The following is a 23371-nucleotide window of genomic DNA, read 5'->3' on the forward strand; positions in this document are numbered from 1 at the left end:
AAGTATTTATTTTTTTGTCATCAGTTTATTGACAGTGTTAAATTGTCTGAGATTCGGTTCATTCAAATGTGAATGACTGCTCAAAGTGAGAATGAGATATAACACTACACGTTGTTGTTTTCAATTAAAAAACATTTGCACGGGGGCGTGGTTATGGCGCTGAACTGAACGCACGTCTTTTTGTGAGCTCCTGGCGATTTTTCAGTTAAATCCTGTAAACTCTCCTTTTACTGCACAAACAGTGCAACTTTCACTCTTGGCGACTTAACTCTGCATACCCGCGACAATGCCGAAGAAACTCAAACTTAAATCACAATTTCCTCAAGTTGAAGACGACGACGTCTCAGATGCTAATAGCCTAGCTAACTCAGAATGTGATGCTAGCTTCGTGCCACTGCCCCGTGAGGATGACGTGGACTCCAGAACAGCGCAAAACATGGACGTCATTCAGATACTTGACCAGATCAGAAATGACTTCTCCACTAGGTTCGATGTGGTGCTGAACGCCATTCAAGATGTTAAGAGAGACGTGCAAGACTTCTCAGCGCGCATGGATGAAGCAGAAGCACGCATTACCGATGTAGAAGACACAGTTAACTCAGAGAAAGGCAAGGCAGACGCGCTAGCCAAACAAGTGACTTTCCTCACGAACAAGCTTGACGACCTCGAAAACCGCTCTTGTCGCTCCAACCTACGGATAATTAATGTGCCAGAGAAGGCGGAAGGAAACGACACGGTGGCTTTCCTGAAGAAGTGGCTCCCCGAAGTGCTGGGACCAGCAACATTCCCAAGTCCACCTCTCATTGAAAGAGCTCATAGGTTGCCCGGCCGGATGCAACCGAATCGTTCAACCACACCGAGAGTCATCATCGTGAAGTTTTTAAACTTCCATGTAAAGTCAGAGTGATGCGAACTTCCAGGGCCAAAGGTTAAGTTATCTATTCAATTCAATTCAATTCAATTCAATTCAATTCAATTCAATTTTATTTGTATAGCGCCAAATCACAACAGAAGTTGTCTCAGGACACTTTCCATATAGAGCTGGTACAGACCAAGCTCTTTTATCTACAAAGAAACCAACAATTCCACGTCTACGTTATCTACGCCGGCCAAGAGGTCATGTTCTTCCCGGATATCTCAACAGAGCTCCACAGGCGCAGGAGGGGTTTCGATCGAGTAAAACAACAGCTGAGAGCGATGAACATTCGTTATGGAATAATCTACCCAGCCAAGCTACGAGTGTCGTCTGATGGTCATACACGTGAGTTTGAAACCCCAACTGAAGCTGAAAAATTCGTTCAAGGGTTACAGAACACAGAAGACTGACAGGTTAAATAAATGAACGGTTGAACCCATTACTATCCACCTATAACAGCTATAGTTTGATATTGATAGCTTTATGGGCCAGTAACCCACATGTGTAAGATTTTTCTCTCTATTTTTTTTCTTTTTCTTCTGCGGAGACTTTTCTGTTTTGTTTACATAATTGTAATATGCCTATTTCAATCTCCGCAGATGTAGATGGGCTTCTCATTTACTCTTATTGTACAGAGCCTGCCATGCGCCCCCCTTTTTTTTTTTTTACTGAAGTGGGCTTTCATTCCTTGTTTTCACATTTAAAGTGGTTATTCAGTAAACTATGTGGGTTAAGATGTAAGAGAGACTATTATGAACATTTCATATATTCTTGTTTGTGTAGATTTTTTTTTTTTGCCAGGAGACACAATTGTCCTGCGAGTTTTGTTTGGTCTGTTAAAATGACTGCGTGGTTTGGTCTATCTGCTCCCTTGTTTACACTGGATCAGTGTGTGTACTTAACTGCACCCCAAGGTCAGGGGGAGGGTGGGGAAAGACGTGGGGCTGTCTTGTTCGGGTTGACAGCTAAGGGGTTTTGTTCATGGCAGAGTGTGGGTTTTTTTTGTTTTTTTTACTTGTACACTCCCAAAATGTCAAACAGTATTAAAATTAGATGACCTCAAATAGAAATTTTAAATTCACTTCATGGAATGTTAGAGGGATGGTAAAGTTGACTAAATTAAAACAGGTGATTACCAGGGTTAAACAACTTAAGTCATCAATAGTGTTTATTCAGGAAACTCATTTACTCAGAGAAGACTTGATTAAAGTTCGTAGGAGATGGCCAGGCAAAGTACTAGCACCCTGTTTCCCTTCTCATTCAAGAGGGGTGATGGCGTTAATTCATAACTCAGTGCCTTTTCAAATAAATAACATTATTTATTATAAAAATGGTAGATTTTTGGTGGTTCAGGGAACTCTCCTGAGAGAAACCATTAATTTGGTTAATATATATGGCCCCAATGATGATAACCCATCATTTTTTGAAAACTTATTTTTATTGCTGGCCACCCTCCCTGGTAAGATAATATTGGCAGGTGACTTAAACTGTGCCTTGGACCCGAAATTAGATCGCCCGGCAGGGATAGATACATCGCATTCCCAAACAAGAAAGAAAATTCAACAATATTTGAAAGATCTGAACCTATGTGATCCTTGGAGAGCTCAAAACCCCAACAAAAGGGAATACTCATGCTACTTGGCAGTATTTAAAACCCACTCCCGAATAGATTATTTTTTAATTTCCTCATCTCTGCTACCCAATATAACTAACTGTGTATATGATAGTATTGTTTTATCTGACCATGCCCCCACCTCTCTTTTTTACAACGTCGAACAAGAGTATGGACATTCGACCAACTGGCAATTACATCCCAAATGGCTGCAGAATTTTGGATTTATAAAATTTGTAGGAGAACATATTGACCTCTACTTCTCTTTAAACACAAATCAAACCACTGCAGCCATAAGATGGGAAGCTTTTAAAGCTTATATTAGAGGGCAAATGATAAGTTACACCAGTTCTAAATTTAACAAATTCAAACAGACTATGATTGAATTGGACTCTAAAATTAGAGAATTAGAGAGAGAGGTTCGCATAGATGATTCTATGAAAAAAAAAAAAACAGGAACTACTGACCCTTAAAGCAAAATATGAGGAGCTCTCCTTGCTTAAGGCTGAAGATGGTATAATAAGACTGAAACAATCCTTTTATGATCAAGGTGAGAAGCCGGGTAAACTGCTAGCTTGGCAGATTAAGAAACTTGAATCTGACAAAGCCATCATTATAATTAGGAACAAACAAGGAGAACTATCTACAGATCCCACAGAAATTAATAACACCTTTGTCTCATATTATAAAACCCTTTATAAGTCTGACAGCCCTCCAGACCTGGTAAACCAAAGCAATTTCCTAGATGGTTTGGTCATTCCCTGTATCTCTGAGGGTACAAAAACTGAACTGGAAAGAGAATTAAATTTAAATGACATCTCCAACACCATTACAAACATGAAAGGAGGTAAAGCTTCAGGTCCAGATGGGCTTCCTATAGATATTTACAAATTATTTAAAACAAAATTAATTGTCCCATTATTAGATGCTTATTTGGAGTCCTTTAAAACAGGTTGCCTCCCCATTTCATTACGTAGTGCTCTGATCACTCTTATTCTAAAACCAGGCAAAGTGCCAACCGAAAGTGGCTCTTACAGACACATATCACTTTTAAATTCTGATGCAAAGATTATAGCTAAGGCTCTAGCCTTGAGACTCGAGAGGGTTCTACCAACCATAAAACATGGAGACCAGAATGGCTTTGTGCAAAAGCGACAGGGGTTCCACAATGTGAGGACAGTTCTTAACATAATTCATGAATGTGAAGAGTCCCCGGGCACTGCAATTTTAACACTTGACACCGAAAAGGTGTTCGACCGAGTCGAATGGCCCTATCTACTCGAGGTGCTTAGACGGTTTGAATTTGGGGATCACTTTCATCATTGGGTCGAAATTTTATTCGTTGATTCCTCTGCAATGGTATCTTCTAATAATCTCATCTCTCAGCCTTTTGAGTTATTTCGGGGCACTAGGCAGGGGTCACCAATTTCACCTCTTCTTTTTGTAATAGCCATGGAACCATTAGCAATAGCGATCAGATCTCATCCCTTAATTCATGGTATTAAGATCGGAGATTTAGAACACAATACAGCGATGTACGCTGATGATACTATTGTATTCTTATCACAACTTGCAGAATCGATACCATCTCTCTTGGAGCTGTTTAATCAATTTGGAAATATATCCGGGTTTAAAGTAAACAAAGAAAAGTCATCTATAATGTTTTTAAATGAAAACGAAAGGAAGAAACCTTTAGCATCACATCCATTTATGAATGCCACTGAGGGATTTAAGTACTTGGGCATCAAAATAACCCAAAAGATTAATAATCTCAGCTCAGCCAATTATGAACCCTTGTTACTTAGCGTGTCAGAAGAAATCGCGAGATGGACAACACTACCTCTCTCTATTTTGGGAAGAATAAACAGAATAAAGATGACTATATTACCTAAATTCCTATTTGTTTTTCAATCAATTCCACTAGCCCCTCCTCCTTCTTTTTTCCCCAAGACCAAAAAGCTTCTTTCCAATTTCATCTGGAACAATAGGAAGCCAAGACTCAGACTCTCCCTTTTATATCTACCTTACGATAGGGGTGGGCTACAACTGCCTAATCTAGAATGGTATTATTGGGCTGCACAGTTGAGGGCCACAATGTTCTGGTTTTCTAAAGATGTTTTCATGCCCTGGTTAGAAATTGAAAAACAATCCTCAAAAGGTTTATCATTGAATAGCTATTTATACTCAGCATCTTTAAAAACATTAAAGAAAGATACTACTAATCCTTTTGTAAAAAATACCATTGTGGTTTGGCATGCAGTACAAAAATTATTGTGTGACTCTCCAAGGTTGTCCTGTTTTGCCCCGGCAAAGAACGATACAGGACTATCTCAGAAAATTAGAATATTGTGATAAAGTCCTTTATTTTCTGTAATGCAACTAAAAACATGAAAATGTCACACATTCTGGATTCATTACACATCAACTGAAATATGGACAGCCTTTTATTGTTTTAATATTGCTGATTATGGCATACAGCTTAAGAAAACTCAAAAATCCTATCTCAAATTATTAGAATATCTAGGCTAACTAGGCTAACCAGTAGGCTAACCAATCACTTGAATCGTCTAATTAACTCGAAACACCTGCAAGGGTTTCCTGAGCCTTTAAAAACACTCAGCTTGGTTCAGTAAACTAAATCACAAGTATGGGGAAGACTGCTGACCTGACTGCTGTCCAGAGGACCATCATTGACACCCTCCATCAGGAGGGTAAGACACAAAAAGAAATTTCTAAAAGAGCAGGCTGTTCACAGAGTGCAGTTTCAAAGTACATTAACAAAAAGTCTGTTGGAAGGAGGAAATGTGGCAGGAAACGCTGCACAACCAAGAGAGATGACCGCAGCCTTAACAGCATTGTGAAGAAGAGCCGCTTCCAGAATTTGGGGGAGCTTCAAAAACAGTGGACTGAAGCTGGAGTCCAGGTATCAAAAGCCACTCTTCACAGACGTGTCCGGGAAATGGGCTACAATAGCCGTATTCCCATGGTCAAGCCACTCCTGAACTCAAGACAACGGAAGAAGCGTCTGACTTGGGCTATGGAAAAGAAGCACTGGACAGTTGCAGATTGGTCCAAAGTCCTCTTTTCAGACGAAAGCAAGTTTTGTATTTCATTTGGAAGTCAAGGCGCCAGAGTCTGGAGGAAGGCTGGAGAGAAGCAAAATGCAAGTTGCTTGAAATCCAGTGTGAAGTTCCCACAGTCAGTGATGGTTTGGGGAGCCATGTCAGCTGCTGGTGTTGGTCCACTGTGTTTCATCAAGTCCAGAGTCAATGCAACTGTATACCAAGAGATTTTAGAGCACTACATGCTTCTGTCTGCTGAACAGCTCTATGGAGATGATGATTTCATCTTCCAGCATGATCTGGCACCTGCCCACAGTGCCAAAACCACCTGTAACTGGTGTGCTGACCATGGCATTACTATCCTTGATTGGCCTGCCAACTCCCCTGACCTGAACCCCATAGAGAATTTGGGGGGTATTGTGAAGAAGAAGATGAAAGACACCAGACCCACCAATGCAAATGAGCTAAAGGCCACCATTGAAGCATCCTGGGCATCCGTAACACCGCAGCAATGCCACAGGCTGATTGCCTCCATGCCACGCCGCACTGATGCAGTAATCCGTGCAAAAGGATTCCCAACCAAATACTGAGTGCATTAATTGACATTTTCAAATGTTTGATTTTGTTTTGCTGTTATAAATTTTTTTTTTACTTGGTCTGAGGAAATATTCTAATTTTTCGAGATAGGATTTTTGAGTTTTCTTAAGCTGTATGCCATAATCAGCAATATTAAAACAATAAAAGGCTGTCCATATTTCAGTTGATGTGAAATGAATCCAGAATGTGTGACATTTTCATGTTTTTAGTTGCATTACAGAAAATAAAGGACTTTATCACGATATTCTAATTTCCTGAGACGGTCCTGTATGGGCTTTAAAACATGGCTGAACAAGGGTATAATAAGAATGCAGGATGTATATGAGGAGTGTACTCTAATGTCATTCAGTGATTTAAAGACTAAGTTTGATATACCACAGAAACATTTCTTTAAATATTTACAACTTCGAAGTTTTATTTTGTCTCACTTAAACAATTCAGTACAACTTCCATTATCTACCTTAGAAACACATGTCAAAAAAGACTGTTTTGGGAAAAGATTGGTTTCCCGGTTTTATAATATGCTGGTTGAAAATCATAATGACAACTTGGACAGTAAGAGACGGGAGTGGATTAGTAACTTAGAACAGGACATTTCACTCAGTGAATGGAGTAGTATAGTATAGTATCAACACTCGATTGAGAATGGTACAATTTAACTGGATAATGCGAACATATAATTCCCCTGTACAATTAAATAAATTTGATTCTAATGTACCTGATCTTTGTTATAAATGCAACAACCACCAGGGTACATTGTTTCACTGTTTATGGAAATGTAAAGAAATCCAAAAATTTTGGAGCTTTGTGTTAAAATATATCTCTCAAATCACAACTTCCCCGGTACCTCTATGTCCTAAGCTTTGCATTTTAGGCATTTATCCAGAGAACTGTCCTTTATCTCACAAAGAAAGAAAAATGGTTGACCATTGTTTGCTGCAGGCCAAACGCTGTATTGCATTATGTTGGAAGAATGTTAGCTGCCCCTCTTTTAACCAATGGTTGAACAACTTAACGTCGAGCTTGGCTCTTGAGAAGCTGACCTTTATTGTCATAAAGAAGCCTTCTGAATTTTATGACATCTGGAAGTTGTTTCTAGAACTGTTGGAAGTTGGAGATACGGAGGTGGCAATGGGAAATACATAACATTTAAGGTACTGACAAGAGTGTGCTTTTTTTTTTCCCCTTCTATTCCTTTCTTGTATTTACTTGTTGCTCCTTGATATAATCCTTGATATAATTTATTCTTCCTTTTTTAAACAATTATTTATTTAAATGTGATATTCATCTATTTATCCCTTTTGTATTTGTATTTTTTTTTCTCTTATTACTTTCATTACTGCCATATGTTCAAAGTGTTTGTTGTTGTTTGAACACAAAAAATAAATAAAGATATGTTTAAAAAAAAAAACAAAAAAACATTTGCACAAAGCAAGCCTATCCACTTTTGCATGTTGATAACTATTAAAATGATAATTCAAGGGACATTTAGAATAGACAAAAATGTGCGATTAATCGCAAGTTAACTATGACATTCATGAGCTTACTCGCGATTAAATATTTTAATCAATTGACAGCACTACTTTAAATGCAGAAAAAGCATTTGCTAGGTCCATTGGAAGTATTTATTCTTTACCATAGAACAATTTGGTTTTGGGCAGAGGAGTAGGGATCATGGTGGGCATGGACTACCAAATTTATTTGTTGCTATTGGGCAGCCAATATTCATAGTTGGAATCGAAATCTTACTGTGAATCCTCTCTCCCTGCATTGTATTGGTTTACCTTTTTCATAATCCAATTACACTTCCAACCTTTGAACTCCACCTAAGAAGTTTCCAAATGGAAAGCTTTCTCTCTCTTCCATCCATTTGTAATAATCGTTTATTTATCCCAGCTCGGACAGATTCTGGTTGGGGCAACAAGGGTCTTTGTTGGTGGTCCTTTTTTGTAACTTTAACAAGCTGCATAACAAGTTTAACTCAGACCTGTTCTGCTGTTCTGAATTCCATATTGGCAAACATTTTTTCTGAGAATTTGGATGCATGCAATAGGTGTTATCTTTCTTTATAGCCAATCTGGCAAATATGTTTTAGCTGCGCCCATGACTAAGTCAATTCTGACAAGCCTTCCTTAACCCTATGTTGCAGGTTTTAGAAATTGAAATTCAACTTTGTGCACTAGTAATATTTGGGGTCCGTGCTGAAAATGTCATGAAAAACAATCTTAGGTTCATATGTTTAAATTATTGATAATCAGCATCAGAGCGTTATAAATCTGTGCATTTAGCAAACCTCAGTGTCAAAACTAAAAGTCACTCAACAGTGCACTGAAATAATTTTGCATTTACTCATTGCATTTACTCACTAATTCTAACACACATACTGTATGCAGCAGATTTCTTGCACTGTAGAACCTGACTGTGAGTAAAGGAGAGCAGATCTAACACTTCAGTCTGAGATGGGCAAAACACACTGGACCCAGTAAAAAAACAAAACAAAAAAAAAAAAAAATCACATTTTTATCCGATTTAACTCAGCTGATACTATTGCTTTAAAGACCACCTGTATGTGTGACACATACAAACTGCAGCTGATGAAATCATACACCCAATATAACAGACAATAACACAGAATGTGAAAAAAAAAAAAAAAAAAAAAAAAAAACAGCATGCAGGTGTTTCTATCATTTCCACAACTGATGACATGAAAGAGGTGGAGAGGCAGCCGGTAAGGTGTCTGGAGGTGGAAAAGTGTGTGTTGCAGCTGTGCTCGTTTGGGAAATGTCGCACAGTAGTTCAATAATTAATCGCAGGGGTCATAAATGTAAATGGTTAACATTTGGGATGGCCTTTATTTTTTAAAATAGAGAGAAATAGGTAATGTGTGTCTTACTACAATCATAAACATATTTAAGACATTGTGAATATATGATTATCGTTTCATTATAAAATCTAGCTTCAATTCCCGAACTACCAATGTCTGTGTTTCTGCACAGGTATGCACATTCTCTTAACTGTTACATGCTAAGTTGCCTATGCATCTTTTAAGTCCTGTTTAGTGCATGTACAACAGACAAAAAACACTCCTTGACTCCACAGTGGCACTATAATAACTTTTCACATTTTTGGTCAATAACTTAGTGTATATGAAAGAAGACAATGTTTCCCCCTGAATCCTTGGATGATTACGCACTATTCAATGACATTTGCCCATTATTTTGAATGTCATTCAAAACTTTTACAACTTTTCACAGTTAAAAGATGAAGTGGTTGAGTCAAGGTACACAAAAGTTATTACATTCTCATTACAATATGCTGTTCTGTTTCAACTCACACTCGGGTTGTGACAATGTTTTTTACTTAAACTCTCATGAATCAAATTGGCTTTGAACTGTCACACCAAATATGGTCTACATGTTCACAGGCTAGCTCTGAGGTCTGGAAGATTTTTTGGGAAATTCAAAACTCATAACTTCATAACAAATCTCAAGGGAGGCCTTTGTTTCATGTTATCCTCTTGTCCTCCACACTTTGTAAACTTATTACACACAATGGCAATTGTGCTTTAGGAGTTGTGTAATGCTTATATGTTAAACAATCTGATTGAAATTTGGCTGTAATCTGACATTAGCTGTTAGTATGGGTCAAGGTCCAGCAATCTGAGATTGACAATTCCAGTGCACCCCCCCTCCTGCCAATGTCTTTGAAAGAGTATTAAAGGGTTCCTTTATTCCTTTAATACTTTTCTTTTTTTGATTTCCTTACCTTTTCTGGCACAAAGTCCATGACCAGGTCACCATACATGTTCATCACCTGAAATAATTAACAAGAATAAGATTCCATATGTAAAGACACAGCTTGAAAAAGGACTAATCAGTGAGCAGTGATTACAAAAGGTGGTATTTAACCCATTTAGTTCACTTACTGTTTAAGTTCAAAAGATCCTTTGCTGTATTTGTAGGGACTAAACTTCAAGTTTGGCAAGAAGTATGACAATTGCACTGATCTTAGCATGAGGAAGAGGACGGTCATAAGGGATGGTCAGAATGCAGTGTAGAGCAGCTACTTTATGCTGAGAACATATGGGCATAAGCAAACTCCAAATTATCAGAAGTCACTGTAGAACTTTTGTGTACCCCCACTGTCTGCCTCACAGTGCTAACAATTTAACTTTCTTGGCAGAGGAACATTTTTTCAGAATACAGGCATTTTAGTATTAATATTAATATCATTGGAACTATTGCCAAATGACAGCAACAGTCTACAAAATGGTATAGTCATAACACCCAGTGAATCTCAATTCCCTTAATTGCATTCACATTTTCCTAACTTGTACCTTTCCTCGCCACAGTTAACTTAAGTCCAGTAAAGAGAGAGGAATCAAAGAAACACATTTTTGAGAAGTGAGCTGTCCTTCTCCAGAATGGTCATATGAAGAAATGCAAGTTTCTGATGACTAAAGCACAAGTCGGCTGTCAGTTGGCTTTAACAGCTCTACAGTGACTTCTGACGGTTTGGAGTCTGTTTATGTCTATATATTCCCCATCCAAATAATAAGTTTCTCTCTGCGTATTCCCCCTTAAAATAAATTAAAAAACATCTACACATACATATATTAAACATAGTGTTCTGGAGCCCATCTGTTCTGTCTAGCCATCGGATTGGTCAAATGACAGTTTACAAGTTGACCTCACTGTTCAGAGAATGTCTGTAAGACATTTCTACTGGCAAAAATGGCAGTCTTCTTAATTTATCAATAATTTGTGCCTAAACAGAGTAGCAAAACGTTTTATGCAAAATTGAAAATCATGTAAATAATATATCTCACATCAAACTAGTTTTACAAACTACTTTATGTAAGACACAAAGTAACCACCAACTGATCTTTAGCGGTTCACAAAAAACATTCCAGGAAAATGTTTTTATCTAGTGACATCATATAATTTGGCACTAGGATTGGGCGGTAATCCGGTAATAAGGTATCCCGCGGTATCTAAAAATAGCAACAGTATCAGTTTCATTACCGTCATTAAAAAATTGCTGCGCATATCTAGGTCTATAGGGGTCTAACATAATTGTAGCATCGTCATAACAAAAATGAAGTCCACTCCATTCAATGTATCTGGTTGAATTTTTACTCGAGAAAAAAGTGACTGTACAAAAGTACATGCTACAAAAAGAACCTGAGCAGTTTTACAAGTGTTTTAACACAGGTATGTCCAGGCGCTCATATGGGTGCCTCTGGGCAGAGTACCGTTATCTCGTCCAAGCACGCGGAGAAACTCCTCTGTTGAAAACACTTTTTCAGCCTTTTTTCTGCTTGCTATTGTTCTTAGCTCTTGTAAAAGGGTGAAATGCAAATAAAACCGTAAAATAACACTTCGGGCTGCTCAGCAGAGTCCTCTGTGAGCGCTCAGCTCTTTCATGAGACAGAGTGGTGAAACTAACTGCGTGGTTATGCCGGTCAATAGCTCAGCGAACCGCCCACATTCACCATAGAAAAACCAATGACGATCCAGAAGGAAGTAACGCCAGAGATAGGTTATTGCATGAAGAGCTCTCCCTCCATTCGAGAAACCCCCTCCTTTTTATGTTTACAACCAGGACCTTCGTGATTGATCTCAAACTAACGCAGAGTCATAGGAGGAGACATTAGAAGCGTTTTTTTCTAGCTGGAATATAACTTTTGACCACAAAACAGCAAAGGTAAAACATACTTTATGATTTAGCGAAGTTTTTTTTCTGATACTCTTTGGCTGCTAGCTCGCAGAGTTTTCGTCACACAGTGTGGAGGCAGACATCTTCGTGATCATCAGACTCTCTGCTTTCATATGATACCAAGCTTTTGTGGTTTGCATGAAGTGGTGAAATCAGCAGTGCCTTTGACGTGCGCTGTTTTCGTGCTTTCGTTACATGCGCATATAATTACACATATTGCACATATTTCGTGGGGTATGAATTATGTTTCGTTTGGGTGGCAATGCTTGGTAGAGGCTTTTAACTGAGATCCCCCTGTCATTCTGGTATGCTACAAGTTAGGACTGGTGCTTCTTCACATGAGCATTGACCGTCTGAACTGCGCGCATGTTATGCTGCCCTGCAAAGTGATTTTTAATTAGTCACGGTAATACCGTATACCCCGGGAAAATGTGGGGAAAGTTTGACGGTATCAAAATTTGTATACTGCCCAACTCTATTTGGCACTGCTTTCAAGACACATTTTTAACAGTCCTGAAGATCCTGAGTATCAGGTGGCAGTACATACATTCTATACACACACTTAGTATTATTTATCAATGCAAAATCCTGAAGATATGATCCTAATTAGCCATATGCTTCATCATACATTTTTCACAACACCAATTTTAGCATGACATTTCAGGATAAACACAGGTGTAAATGAGAACATTAACATGACTGCATTCCATTTCGGTGAGCTAGTTCCAGTCCTGGTATTGTGTATTCAGGCTCACTGTCATGGCTTACCGGGACACTTGATGGAACTGAGCCATTGTTAACAAAACTTAATTTCACCTGTGCTTATCCTGCTATAACAAGCCAAATGCCACGAAAAAGGTATATTGTGCTGAGGCCATAGTGTTTAGAAGATTGTAATGCAGTACCTGGTCATTGAGCCAGTTCTGTCCATACAGAGTGCCAAGGTCATCCATGGTCAGAACATGGCGTTTGTAGTTGACCCTGAATGTTTTAGCCAGGACTGATCCCGATGAACGCTGGAAAGACTGTATTAGGTGCTGGACCACTGCTTTCCTAATGAACGACAAAACAAACAAACTGACAAATTGCTGAGCAATGTACTTAATTAACTACAAAGGGTCACTTCTGAAGTAATATAATACCCCCACTATTTTAATCAATCCTCCAGATCCCTGAATCTCATAAATTATTAGATGGAATGTGGAATTCTGGAGCCTATTAACTTACAATTCAAAATATTCAAAATTCAAAAATAATAGAGAGAGAGGAGAGAGAGCGCGAGAGAGAGAGCGAGCAAGATAGAGAGAGAGAGAAAGAGAGAGAGAGTGAGCGAGCGAGCGTATGTGTGTCTGTAAACACAGGTTTTTCAGTTCAATTTCAACTTCTATTCTGAGGATGCCCCATTTATGACCGATCATGATACTATCACCTGTTACCAATGAACCTGTTAACCTGTGGATGTTCCAAACAGGTGTTTTCGGAGCATTCCACAGATTTTCCAGTCTTCCTGTCCAAAGTGGTTTGAAATGTGTTTCTAGCATCAAATCCAGAATAAGTATAAATTTACAAAAATCAATGAAGTCGATGAGGGTTAGGGTTAGTTATTTATTATAATGTCTTAAGACAACCCTATACCTAAATAATGTGAGCTACTGTAATGTGGCACTGCCCTGACCTGACCTGAATGTAACACAATATTTTAAAACAGTAACATACACTGTATGCACATATCAGCTGAACAATACTGTAGAGTTTCAACAATTAATTGGTTAATTAATTAACTGTCAACTCTTTTGACAATGAATTAATCAGTTTCTGTATTTTTTTTAAGAACAATAATTCCATCTTCTTGTTCTGGTTCTTCTCTACGACAGTAAAGTGAGTATCCTTGGGTTATGGACAAAGCAAGACTTTTGAGGATGTCATCTTTGGCTTTCGGAAAGACCAAACAATTAATTGATTTGAGAAAATAATTGACAGATTAATCAACAATAAAATAATTGTTAATTACAGCCTTACAATACTGCATCTTTTTCCATACAAGGCCATTATTAGTGCCAGAATTATTAGTCCACAAATGACTGAATCCAGGAAACAACAAATGGCATTTGTGTGTTTTACCATTTGTGAGAAAAGTACGTTTCTCTGTTTCATATAATTCAAGTGAAGAAAAGGACGGTTATATCCATAATGACGGTACAGCAAGTAAACACTGTGGCTGACCTGTGTGGCTGTGAGAAGCTGTCACTAAAGATGTCCTGAAGCTTCTCCACAATATCATCCACATGGATGGGGATCAAACTGCCATACTGTTGTAGAGACTCTTCAAGAATGCCTTGAGACAGAAGAAAGCCATAAGACATTAAACCTTCATCTGCACAGCAAGCTGGACAAGCATACTATGGAGTCCATTTAAGAAGCATCCCTCTTTCATTTTAACATTTTTTATATTTTCTGCATGTAATTCAAGCATCTAACAAACACAAAAGCCTGAAAAGAAAACCACTGTTTCTCTTGCAGTTTCAAGAAAATCTTGAAAATATCAAAACCTGCACCTAATGTGCATCCATGCCAACATGCTTGAGTCTTAGGCTGAATCCCATTTCACCCCTTGGCCCTACCCCTCCATTTTGCGCGTTCACGTGGAGGGGTAGGGGTGTCCCAATTCCCATTATGACGGAGGGGTAGGGGGAAGTGGTAGGGCTAAGTGCCCCTCCAAATGGAGATTTTTCCGAGGCACACTCCAAACGGAGGGGTACGACAGATTTCCCAGAATGCCTTGCAAAACCAGCAAGATGGTTGCTTCTGCAACTAAAGAAGGCCACAAATGTAAGTATTTTCTCCATGAATAAAGTTTTAAAATGTACGAAAACCACTTTATTGTCTATTTTAAGGTTGTTTCAATGTGTAGTGGTCATTTTCCTTGTAAAAAATCCCCCGAAAAAAATCGACAGTAGTTGAGGCTTCAGTTACGTGGTTACCGTTGCTAGGCTGAATGCCACTAGCGGTGCTCTGTGGGCAGCCCTGATGATAATCTACAGTGATAACGTTATCAATAATAACTTCGGCAACCTCGCTGCTGGTATTCAGTTACACTGATAGCGTTATGGGATACAACATGCAGGAATGTCATACACAAATCGAATGTGACGGTAGCATTGGCCTGTAACTCCATTGAAGTTGTGTACGAATTGCGACAATACGTGCTAACATGTTATATGGATGTTGTAACCCAAGTAACGTTAATATCACTGGTTTATATGAGATCAGAGATCATGAGACCACAGTTATCCATGTGTCCCAATAGCCCACGCAACAGAGATTACCACAGCGGCAGGCGGCATGATTCCCCAAGATCTCCGGCAAAAGCTTGTCACATCTGCCTACGTAAGAGGCAGCGGCGACTACTGATGATGTACGCGATTGTCGAAGGGGTGTCCCGATTCGGAGGGGTTGACTTTCCGCCCCACCCCTTGGCACTCCGTCAAGGGGTAGGGCTAAGGGTTAGGGGTTGAAAAGAGAAATGGGATTCAACCTTATATTCCAGACGCTGCAGTTTGTCTACCTACGGCTTTGGCAGAGTCAAAGACAAAGGTATGAGAAACAATCTGAAAATGCTAATGTGGACAAAATCCTGCTAGACACAATAACAGGAGTTTAAAATTTATCTGATGTACCTGCAAACAAAAACAGTTTAAATTCATATGACAGCAAACATGAAACAACTGCCTCTGATCCATACCAGTCACACAATTCATGTGTTCCTCAGTGAGGGCCAGCTCCACTGGTTTGGCCTCCACATCCCGTCTCCCTCTGTCCTCTTGCTTGTCCAGAGAGCAGCCATTTATCTGTTTATCTGACGGAGAAAGAGGAAGAAAGAAGAAGAAGAAACATACTTTATTTTAATCACACACACAACATCTTGCACAAATGCACACGCCATGCTTCGTAAAATTCTTATTTCTCCCCCATTGACCCATCCATCGTCTGCCTTCCTCCGCGGCAGACTAGGAGCGGTGGGCTGCCAGCCGACCCAGGGACCCAGTTCTCCTTCGTCACCATTGGTCAGGTGGTTGTCTTCTTGCATGTTTTTTTAATGGGGGTATATTTTACGGAGGATACCCCAGGTGAACACGGGGAGAACATGCAAGCTCCACACAGAAGTTTGCAGGTGAACACTGGGAGAACATGCAAACTCCACACAGAAGTTTGCATGTTCTCCCTGTGTTCACCTGGGGTATCCTCCATAAAATATACCCCCATTAAAAAGGAGAGAGATTACCCACATGTTGTTCTACTTTATGCAGATTACACTTTGTTTGATGACAGTAAATAAACCTTTACCAACTCCAATCTCCACCATACTTAACAATTACATAATTAAAATTAATTAATTAATTAAAATAATTATCTTGCTACCTTAAATCCAAGAGCCACATGGGCTCTTTTCAAAGTTCTAAAAGTGTGTAAAGGTGGCAAACCTACTATGATGAGAACATACTAAAATGCAGCAGCATGTCATCCTGGCTGTTTTAATTGGTCAAGACCCAGTTCCAATTCCTGAGTGGATTACTCTTTATATCATAGAAACTTTGAAGGTTTAAATGCACAGTGACAAAGCCAGGGCTAACTGGTTTCCCTGCCTCCACCTTCCTGCTAAGATAAAGTAAACACTTTGCCAGCTTATCACTCAATTGTCAGTAGTGAATGTACAGTGATTAAATTGAATTGAACAGGCTTCCTGTCTAACTTTGGGTAAAACCAGACAATAAGCCTTGAAAGGACAACTTAAAGGACCAGTGTGTAGGATTTGTGACATCTAGCAATGAAGTTGCACATTGCAACCAACTGAATACCAGACTCCGTGGAAAAGGGCCCACTCCCTCTGTAGATATAAAGAACTCATTCTAAGGTAACAAAAACATGATTGGTTTCTGACATGGTTTCTGCCTGTTAAAAGGAAGTTTTCCCTCACCATTGTTGCCAAGTGCTTGCTCATGAGGGGATTATTGAGTCTCTGTTGGGAAAGAGTTCAGTACCAGCTCTCTATGATAAGTGTGACAAATTACCACTGTTGGGATCTCACCGCATGGAGGAACAAGGACATGCCTGCATACAAATCCAAAAGCCTGAACAAAGGCCTGCATGCTGAATGCAATGCCTGATAACAGACTCAAAACAAAGGAATACCGCCAAGTCCTATCATACTGTAACTTGAAAATCACACCTCAGTATAAGATTTGTCTTGAATCCAAATCCTGGTTTCCCATTGGACAAGACCAACCGGGACTCAAGGGAATCCCCATGACATGGCCATGACATCATCAAGGATAAAACAACAGGTGCTCCCTGCCTCAAACTGTCATTCTGCAATGACGCAAATTGCTACAGAGGGCACAGAGCTTCAACGCAAGTCTGCATTGACTTGCTGTTTGGTCCGGATGCTTTCGGTCTGGACTTTGAGAAGGCCTGCCATAGACCATATTCACACAGCAACCATTTCCCTCTTAAGTCATGCTCAGGGTGGGAAGCTCAAATGCTGATATAATTAAAGTTGTTCCACTGTGTTCCAGGTTGCAAATTATTAGTGCTGTCAGGCGATTAAAAAAATTAATCTAATTAATTACAGGATTTGTAATTAATTAATCTAATTAATCGCATTTTAATCTCATATCTGCTAAAGGTCCCCAAATAAAGAATTTGAATTCTAGGACATTACAATTCACTGACATACACATTACAGCTGGTGAATTCTTTTCATCACTGTAGTTCTCGACGATAGCTGGAAATTAGAGTCAGATGACGCTATCTGAAACGCCTCTTTTAGGCCCTCGTCTTCCGTGTGTTTCCATGAGTGAGCTCACGGTAGCACTAGCGGCACTAGCAGCAACTACATGTTTACATGTGGCGTTTAAATGATAATTCAGGCTGGAGCTGCTACGGTGATAGGAAAATTCTTTTTTACACAAGGTACAAATCACTGCGTTCTTGTTAATAGTCCCGTCTTTGTTCTTTTTATAAATAAACTTGCCGTTCAAAGGTCCAAGTAGGCTTGCCTCGCTCTCCGGTGTCGCATCCACGTCTGTTGTCACCCTGCTTTTGACTAGTAGCGCAGGTAGGATGCAGCCTACGGGTCACTCAAAGGGCCAAATTTAAAATGCTTGCGCATTGACTTGCCACTCATGATTAATTGCGTTAATTTTTATAGCGCGTTAATTTGCAGCGTAATTAATTAATCTAATTAACGCGTTAAACTGACAGCCCTACAAATTATATAAAGATAAGAAATCTGACAAATCGTTATCATTTATCTGGAGGGACATCAGCCATATTTCAAGGTTAAACAACATGTTTGATAACCACTAGTAGTAATTGGAGTGAAACAACAGCTAAAATCAGCATTCAACCATCTTAATGAACAATATCAGGACACGTTACAGGACATGATAGCAAAGGCATAAATTCATTCTGAATTATCAACACACATCTGCGAAATATGTATTTAAGCCTGGAAGTAAAACAAACTGGTTGTAATGTTAATCAAGATTGCAATTTCACATTAAGGACTAACCTAGGAAATGTTCTGCTAGAATCAGTGTAATTATACTCAGTGGAACACTGTTTTTGTAAAATGTTACATCAGAAATAAAACTGCATTCCAAGCACCAAATGACTTCAACGTTCCAATGTTTGTGGCATGAAAAGGCTGGCAAGACATGACTGCTTCGTTACAGTATATTATGATACACAGCAAACTTGATTACAACCAGTGCATTTTACTTCCAGGCAGGAATGTCCATATCAATCAGCTGTCCATCATTATCATCCAATATTCAGTAAAAATAGACAATGAGATTGGGATTACTGCTTTCTAGTTGGTGATCACAATAGTGGAGCGGGATGAAACCTAAATTGATCACTGAGCGATATTGAGTGGAACGTCCTGGAACAGCTTTGAGCCGGGGAGCAGAGGGAATGAACAGCTATGTGAGCATGAAGCAGAAATTCTCACTGCTCCATTCCACCCACATGCTCTGTGCCCTACACGCCAAACATCCACACACTGACAGCCTGCGCATGATGTAAGAGGAGGAAGAGATTGATTTCACTACCTATTTCACTTTTCACTCCAGACTTGCTGTAGACTACTTGCTGCATTGCTCCTTGGAAGTTCTTTGTACTACTATATTGATTGAATGAACTTCGTAAAATGATCTTGTTTCCAGAATAAGAAACCCTGACAATTTACTTTTTGTGGATCTCCACAAAGTCTCTTTTTATAACCTAGCTAATGAGTCCACCTGGTGGAGACTCCAATACATTACAAGGCAGTCAAACTGACCAATAAGCCTAATACTGCTTTACCAGCTGCTATAGCAACGATGATCAGTAATCAGCATCAGCGACAAAAAATGTGATCTGTGCATCCATACTTTTAGGCTTAAAATGAAATGTGTGAAGGGTGTGTGTGTATATACTTACTTACTAATAGAAAATTAATGTATGCGCTTCCCCTCATTTCATGTAACACTTTCAAATATAATGTTAGGTTGGGGGAGTGGAGGGGGAGAGGGACAAAACAAACAAGCAAAAAAAAAAAAAACCCTTCAAAAAACTCCCTAAACTAATGCTTACTTTTTCAGTTAAGTTGTTTTCAATACCAAATTGTATTTTTTAAGCCAAATTTCAAGTCACTGTTCTCTACCCATAGTGGCAGTGGTTGTCTGTGAAACATGGAGCAATCTGAATGATTTAAGACTGAGAAAAGTGAATACAGAAAACAAGGATTGACCTGTAAGAAAGGTTGATAAGCAAAATGACAACGGAAATTGATGACAATTGGAAACTGGGGACACAGAAGAAATGACTGAGGCACGCAGAAGATGAGGAAGAATATGATAGGGTGCAGAATGAAGCAGAGCAAAACACAACTGGAGGAACTGGGACACATAGTGGTAGAGAGCTGGGAACTGATGTCCCTCCTTCCGAGGATGCATGGAAAGATAAAAGCAAACCAAGCGAGCAGAGAAGACGCAAGGATATATGTTTTTAGAGAAATTCCTTTTTTCTGACGCGTCGTGTGAAGCCACGTCAGTTTCTGGAGATGGCGGCAGCTGATCACAGCTGGATCAGCTGTCAGTCGGCTTTAACAGTTGTAGAGACTTTTGATGAATTTGTGTCCGCACACATGTGCATTGCGCTTACACTAGTAAAGGCACACAGTTCTGAGTGACAGAGCAGCAGTGTTTTCTTTCTGGAGCCTGTTACCTGTTTAACAAACACCTGCTCATGAAGTGACAGTACTGTGTACTTGTGTCCAAAAATGTTGACTAATTAATTGATTAATCGAGAAAATAATGGACAGATTTACCAGCAATGAAAGTAACTGTTGGTTGCAGTCCTAGTAACAATTTCAATTATTTTATATCTTATGTTTTGGATGTTGTTGACCTTTACTATTTGTTTGAATGGTACATTGTAACTTTGTTTTGAACAGCGCAATTTTAAAAAGATTTACTAAGGGACACACCAACACATTGTATTTTCATGTGATTTGTACATATTCTGTGCACATCAACTAGCCTCCTTTATAAGTGTAGTGTATGTCAGTACCTCTCTCAGACTCTGTGAACCTTCCGTTGTTGCTGTCATCCTCTCCATCGGTGTATGGTGATTGCTGATACCTTTTTATCCTCCTCTGCTTGCCGTACAGACTGTACCGTTGCCCTCTCCTGTTCCACCTGTGCCCTTGGGAACAGACCCACTGGGCCCGCTGACGCCAGCTCTTCCAATGCTGGGTGAGCCGAAATCCAAGGCCTCCATGGGATCGCAAATGCTGCCAACGCTTGAGCCTCCTCGGAGCCCGGTACCTGCTGAGGTGGGACTTTAACAGGTCCCCTGCTTCGGCCTGGGAGACAGTATCCTCTACAGTGACATCTCCACCTTCCTCTACCTTCTGTTGAGGTCCATAATGTTGGTGTTCTTGTGAATGAGGGTGCTGGCTGGACTGGGAGGGAAAGTCTGGAATTTCCCACTCCACCTCGGCCTGGTCTCCTTCCTCTTCCACCTCCTCCTCTTTTTCTTCCTCATTGTTATCCCAACCCTTCCCCTCAAACTCACCCTCGTCCTCCCCATCAAGATTGTTTTCTTCTTCATCATCACCTATTGCCTCAATCCTACCCATTCCATCCTCCTCCTCATTGTCTACATACTCTCCTGTCCACACCTTCTCTTTCTGCCCCAGTCTGAGGTGCATGGGGCTGGGTACACTGTGTCCTGACACTGGGACTATGAGATGGTCTCCAGGAATCCCGCCTAAACACAAATATAACAAAAATGAATAACTGGCCTTCATTTCAACTAAATATTACTGACTTTGTTTCACTTAACACAGGTACTTTATATAGTTACTAAGAAACAAATGAACACTGTTGGGCTTTGATCTCACAGAGCAACATGTTCATAGATAATACATTGAAAAACTGGTACTCGGAAATATCTGGCACATTTACTTGCAAAACAAGTTAAACAAATTATCAATTATGAAAATAACTTCAGATTAATATTTTGTCAATTGACTTTAGTTACTTGACAATTTTGAAAGTTAAACCTGATTAAATTTGATTAGAGACTAGAAAGGATTCAGATTCCATAAGAAGACTGGAATCTTTTTAAATCATTACTATTATCTGGATTTGAAAAAACATTACCAACCCCCAACCCTAATACTGATTATGCTCCCTAAAACCTCAAGTGTGCACAGTGGGTATATCTGCATTACTTACAATCTAAATTTTCTAGGATTTATTCCAGTGAAGATGATGTGAAAAAACAGAAATCGGGCAAATGGACTGCACTTAGATAACACTTTTCAACTGAGAGGGGCAAACACTTTAAGATTGGCTTCTCATCCACCCATTCTCGCTCTCTCGCGCACGCACACACACACACCTATCTAATGAAAGACTGCAAAATATTCTCCTGAAGATCAACATAACACCAGCTGAGCTCGAACACTGATTCAATTAATCAATAAGTCGACTGACAGAAAAACAGACTTGTTTACAAAAGATTGATAAAGATTTGATTTGATAATCAGTTATTGATTTAAGTGATTTTTCAAGTGTGTATAACAACCAATTTGATCTGAGCTTACCTCATTATCTTTATGGGCTTTAAGAAACAGTGATGGCCATTTTCATCCTGTTTAGATTTTTTTTTTTATATCAAATGATTTATCAGTCAATAAAGAAAAGAATCTGCAGATCAATTAATAATGAAAATAATCATTATTTGCAGCTCTAAACACAGCTGATATGATCATATCTTTTGGACTCTCTGGGCAGGGCTGTGCAGTCTGTCATTTGCGTGTCTGTGCAGTTGCCAAGAAGAAAAGCGAAAATGAACACTACAAATTTAGCTCTAACCTCATATACAGTAAATGTATATAAAAATTGATGGCGATTGATAATCTTACTGATTTACTGTATAACAAATACAAATTTTCTGTATTTTTTCTTTATCTGATATAGGCTACTTTAGCTTAACTTAGTATCAGGGCAGTCATGATAAAGTAGGGAAGGATTACTTAATGTGACATATCAACATCAGTAAAATAACTTTGACCTTGTAAAATATTATTCCCTGTTATTTGTTTTGGCATTTCTTGCATTAGAACATCCAAAAGCAGCACAAAAGTCTGCCATTTTCTTCTAGTTAAACAGGTAAGAACCTGGTGGCAGCAGAGGCATGTCACAAGTTAGATGAATCATCTATTATAGATATCTATAAGTGAGTTGAGCTGGATTGCATTTGAAAATGGAGAGGTATTTTCAAGTTATCAAGCAAATCCAAAAACTTGTGCTGTCAATCGATTAAAATATTTAATCGCGATTAATCTCATGAATGTCATGGTTAACTCGTGATTAATCACAAATGAATCGCACATTTTTATCTATTCTAAATGTCCCTTGAATTTACCATGGCTTAAACTTTTCTTTCTTAAGTTTTCTTTGATCATAATAGCATCCATATGCCTCTGTCGAAAGCCATCCACTGTCGCCTGGTTTTGACAAGGAAGTGGCGGAGAATTCGCATTAGCCGTGTGTTTGGACATCAAGTGGTATTTCAGACTGGATGTGCTATGGTGATAATTCAGTTCACACCAACAATACACACAGATAACTTTGATCTTGTCAGTCGACACATTGGGCAACTTTTTGAAACTAAACTTTCCATTCAGAATCTTCTTCGCATCCATTTCGGCGTTTCGCACTTGATATCCACAAAAACCAGTAGCCTACTCTTTCACAGCTAGCAAGCAGGCAAGACCAAACATGTGTGTGGGGTGTGCCTATTCTTTTGTTTCTGGTTTACAACCAGATCCTGTAGTTTTTCTTATGTTACTAGCAGTGGCCACAGCTTATAAAAAAAACTACAAGTGCACTTGGTCACAAAGAACGTTAA

General features: G+C 39.2%; 1 protein-coding gene across 1 annotated transcript in view; it reads right to left on the bottom strand.

Moving 5' to 3' along the window:
* senp3b (SUMO specific peptidase 3b) overlaps nt 1–23371 on the bottom strand; it is a 36912-nt gene that overhangs the window by 10996 nt on the left and 2545 nt on the right. The window contains exons 3-7 of the mRNA XM_070993089.1: nt 20519–21220; nt 15648–15761; nt 14129–14240; nt 12811–12958; nt 9953–10000 (exon numbers count right to left, since the gene is read on the bottom strand). Coding sequence (XP_070849190.1) covers nt 9953–10000; nt 12811–12958; nt 14129–14240; nt 15648–15761; nt 20519–21220 — 1124 coding nt within the window. The remainder of the gene's footprint in view (nt 1–9952; nt 10001–12810; nt 12959–14128; nt 14241–15647; nt 15762–20518; nt 21221–23371) is intronic.

This window comes from Chaetodon trifascialis, chromosome 23 (assembly GCF_039877785.1).
Source record: "Chaetodon trifascialis isolate fChaTrf1 chromosome 23, fChaTrf1.hap1, whole genome shotgun sequence".
Lineage (NCBI taxonomy): Eukaryota > Metazoa > Chordata > Actinopteri > Chaetodontiformes > Chaetodontidae > Chaetodon > Chaetodon trifascialis.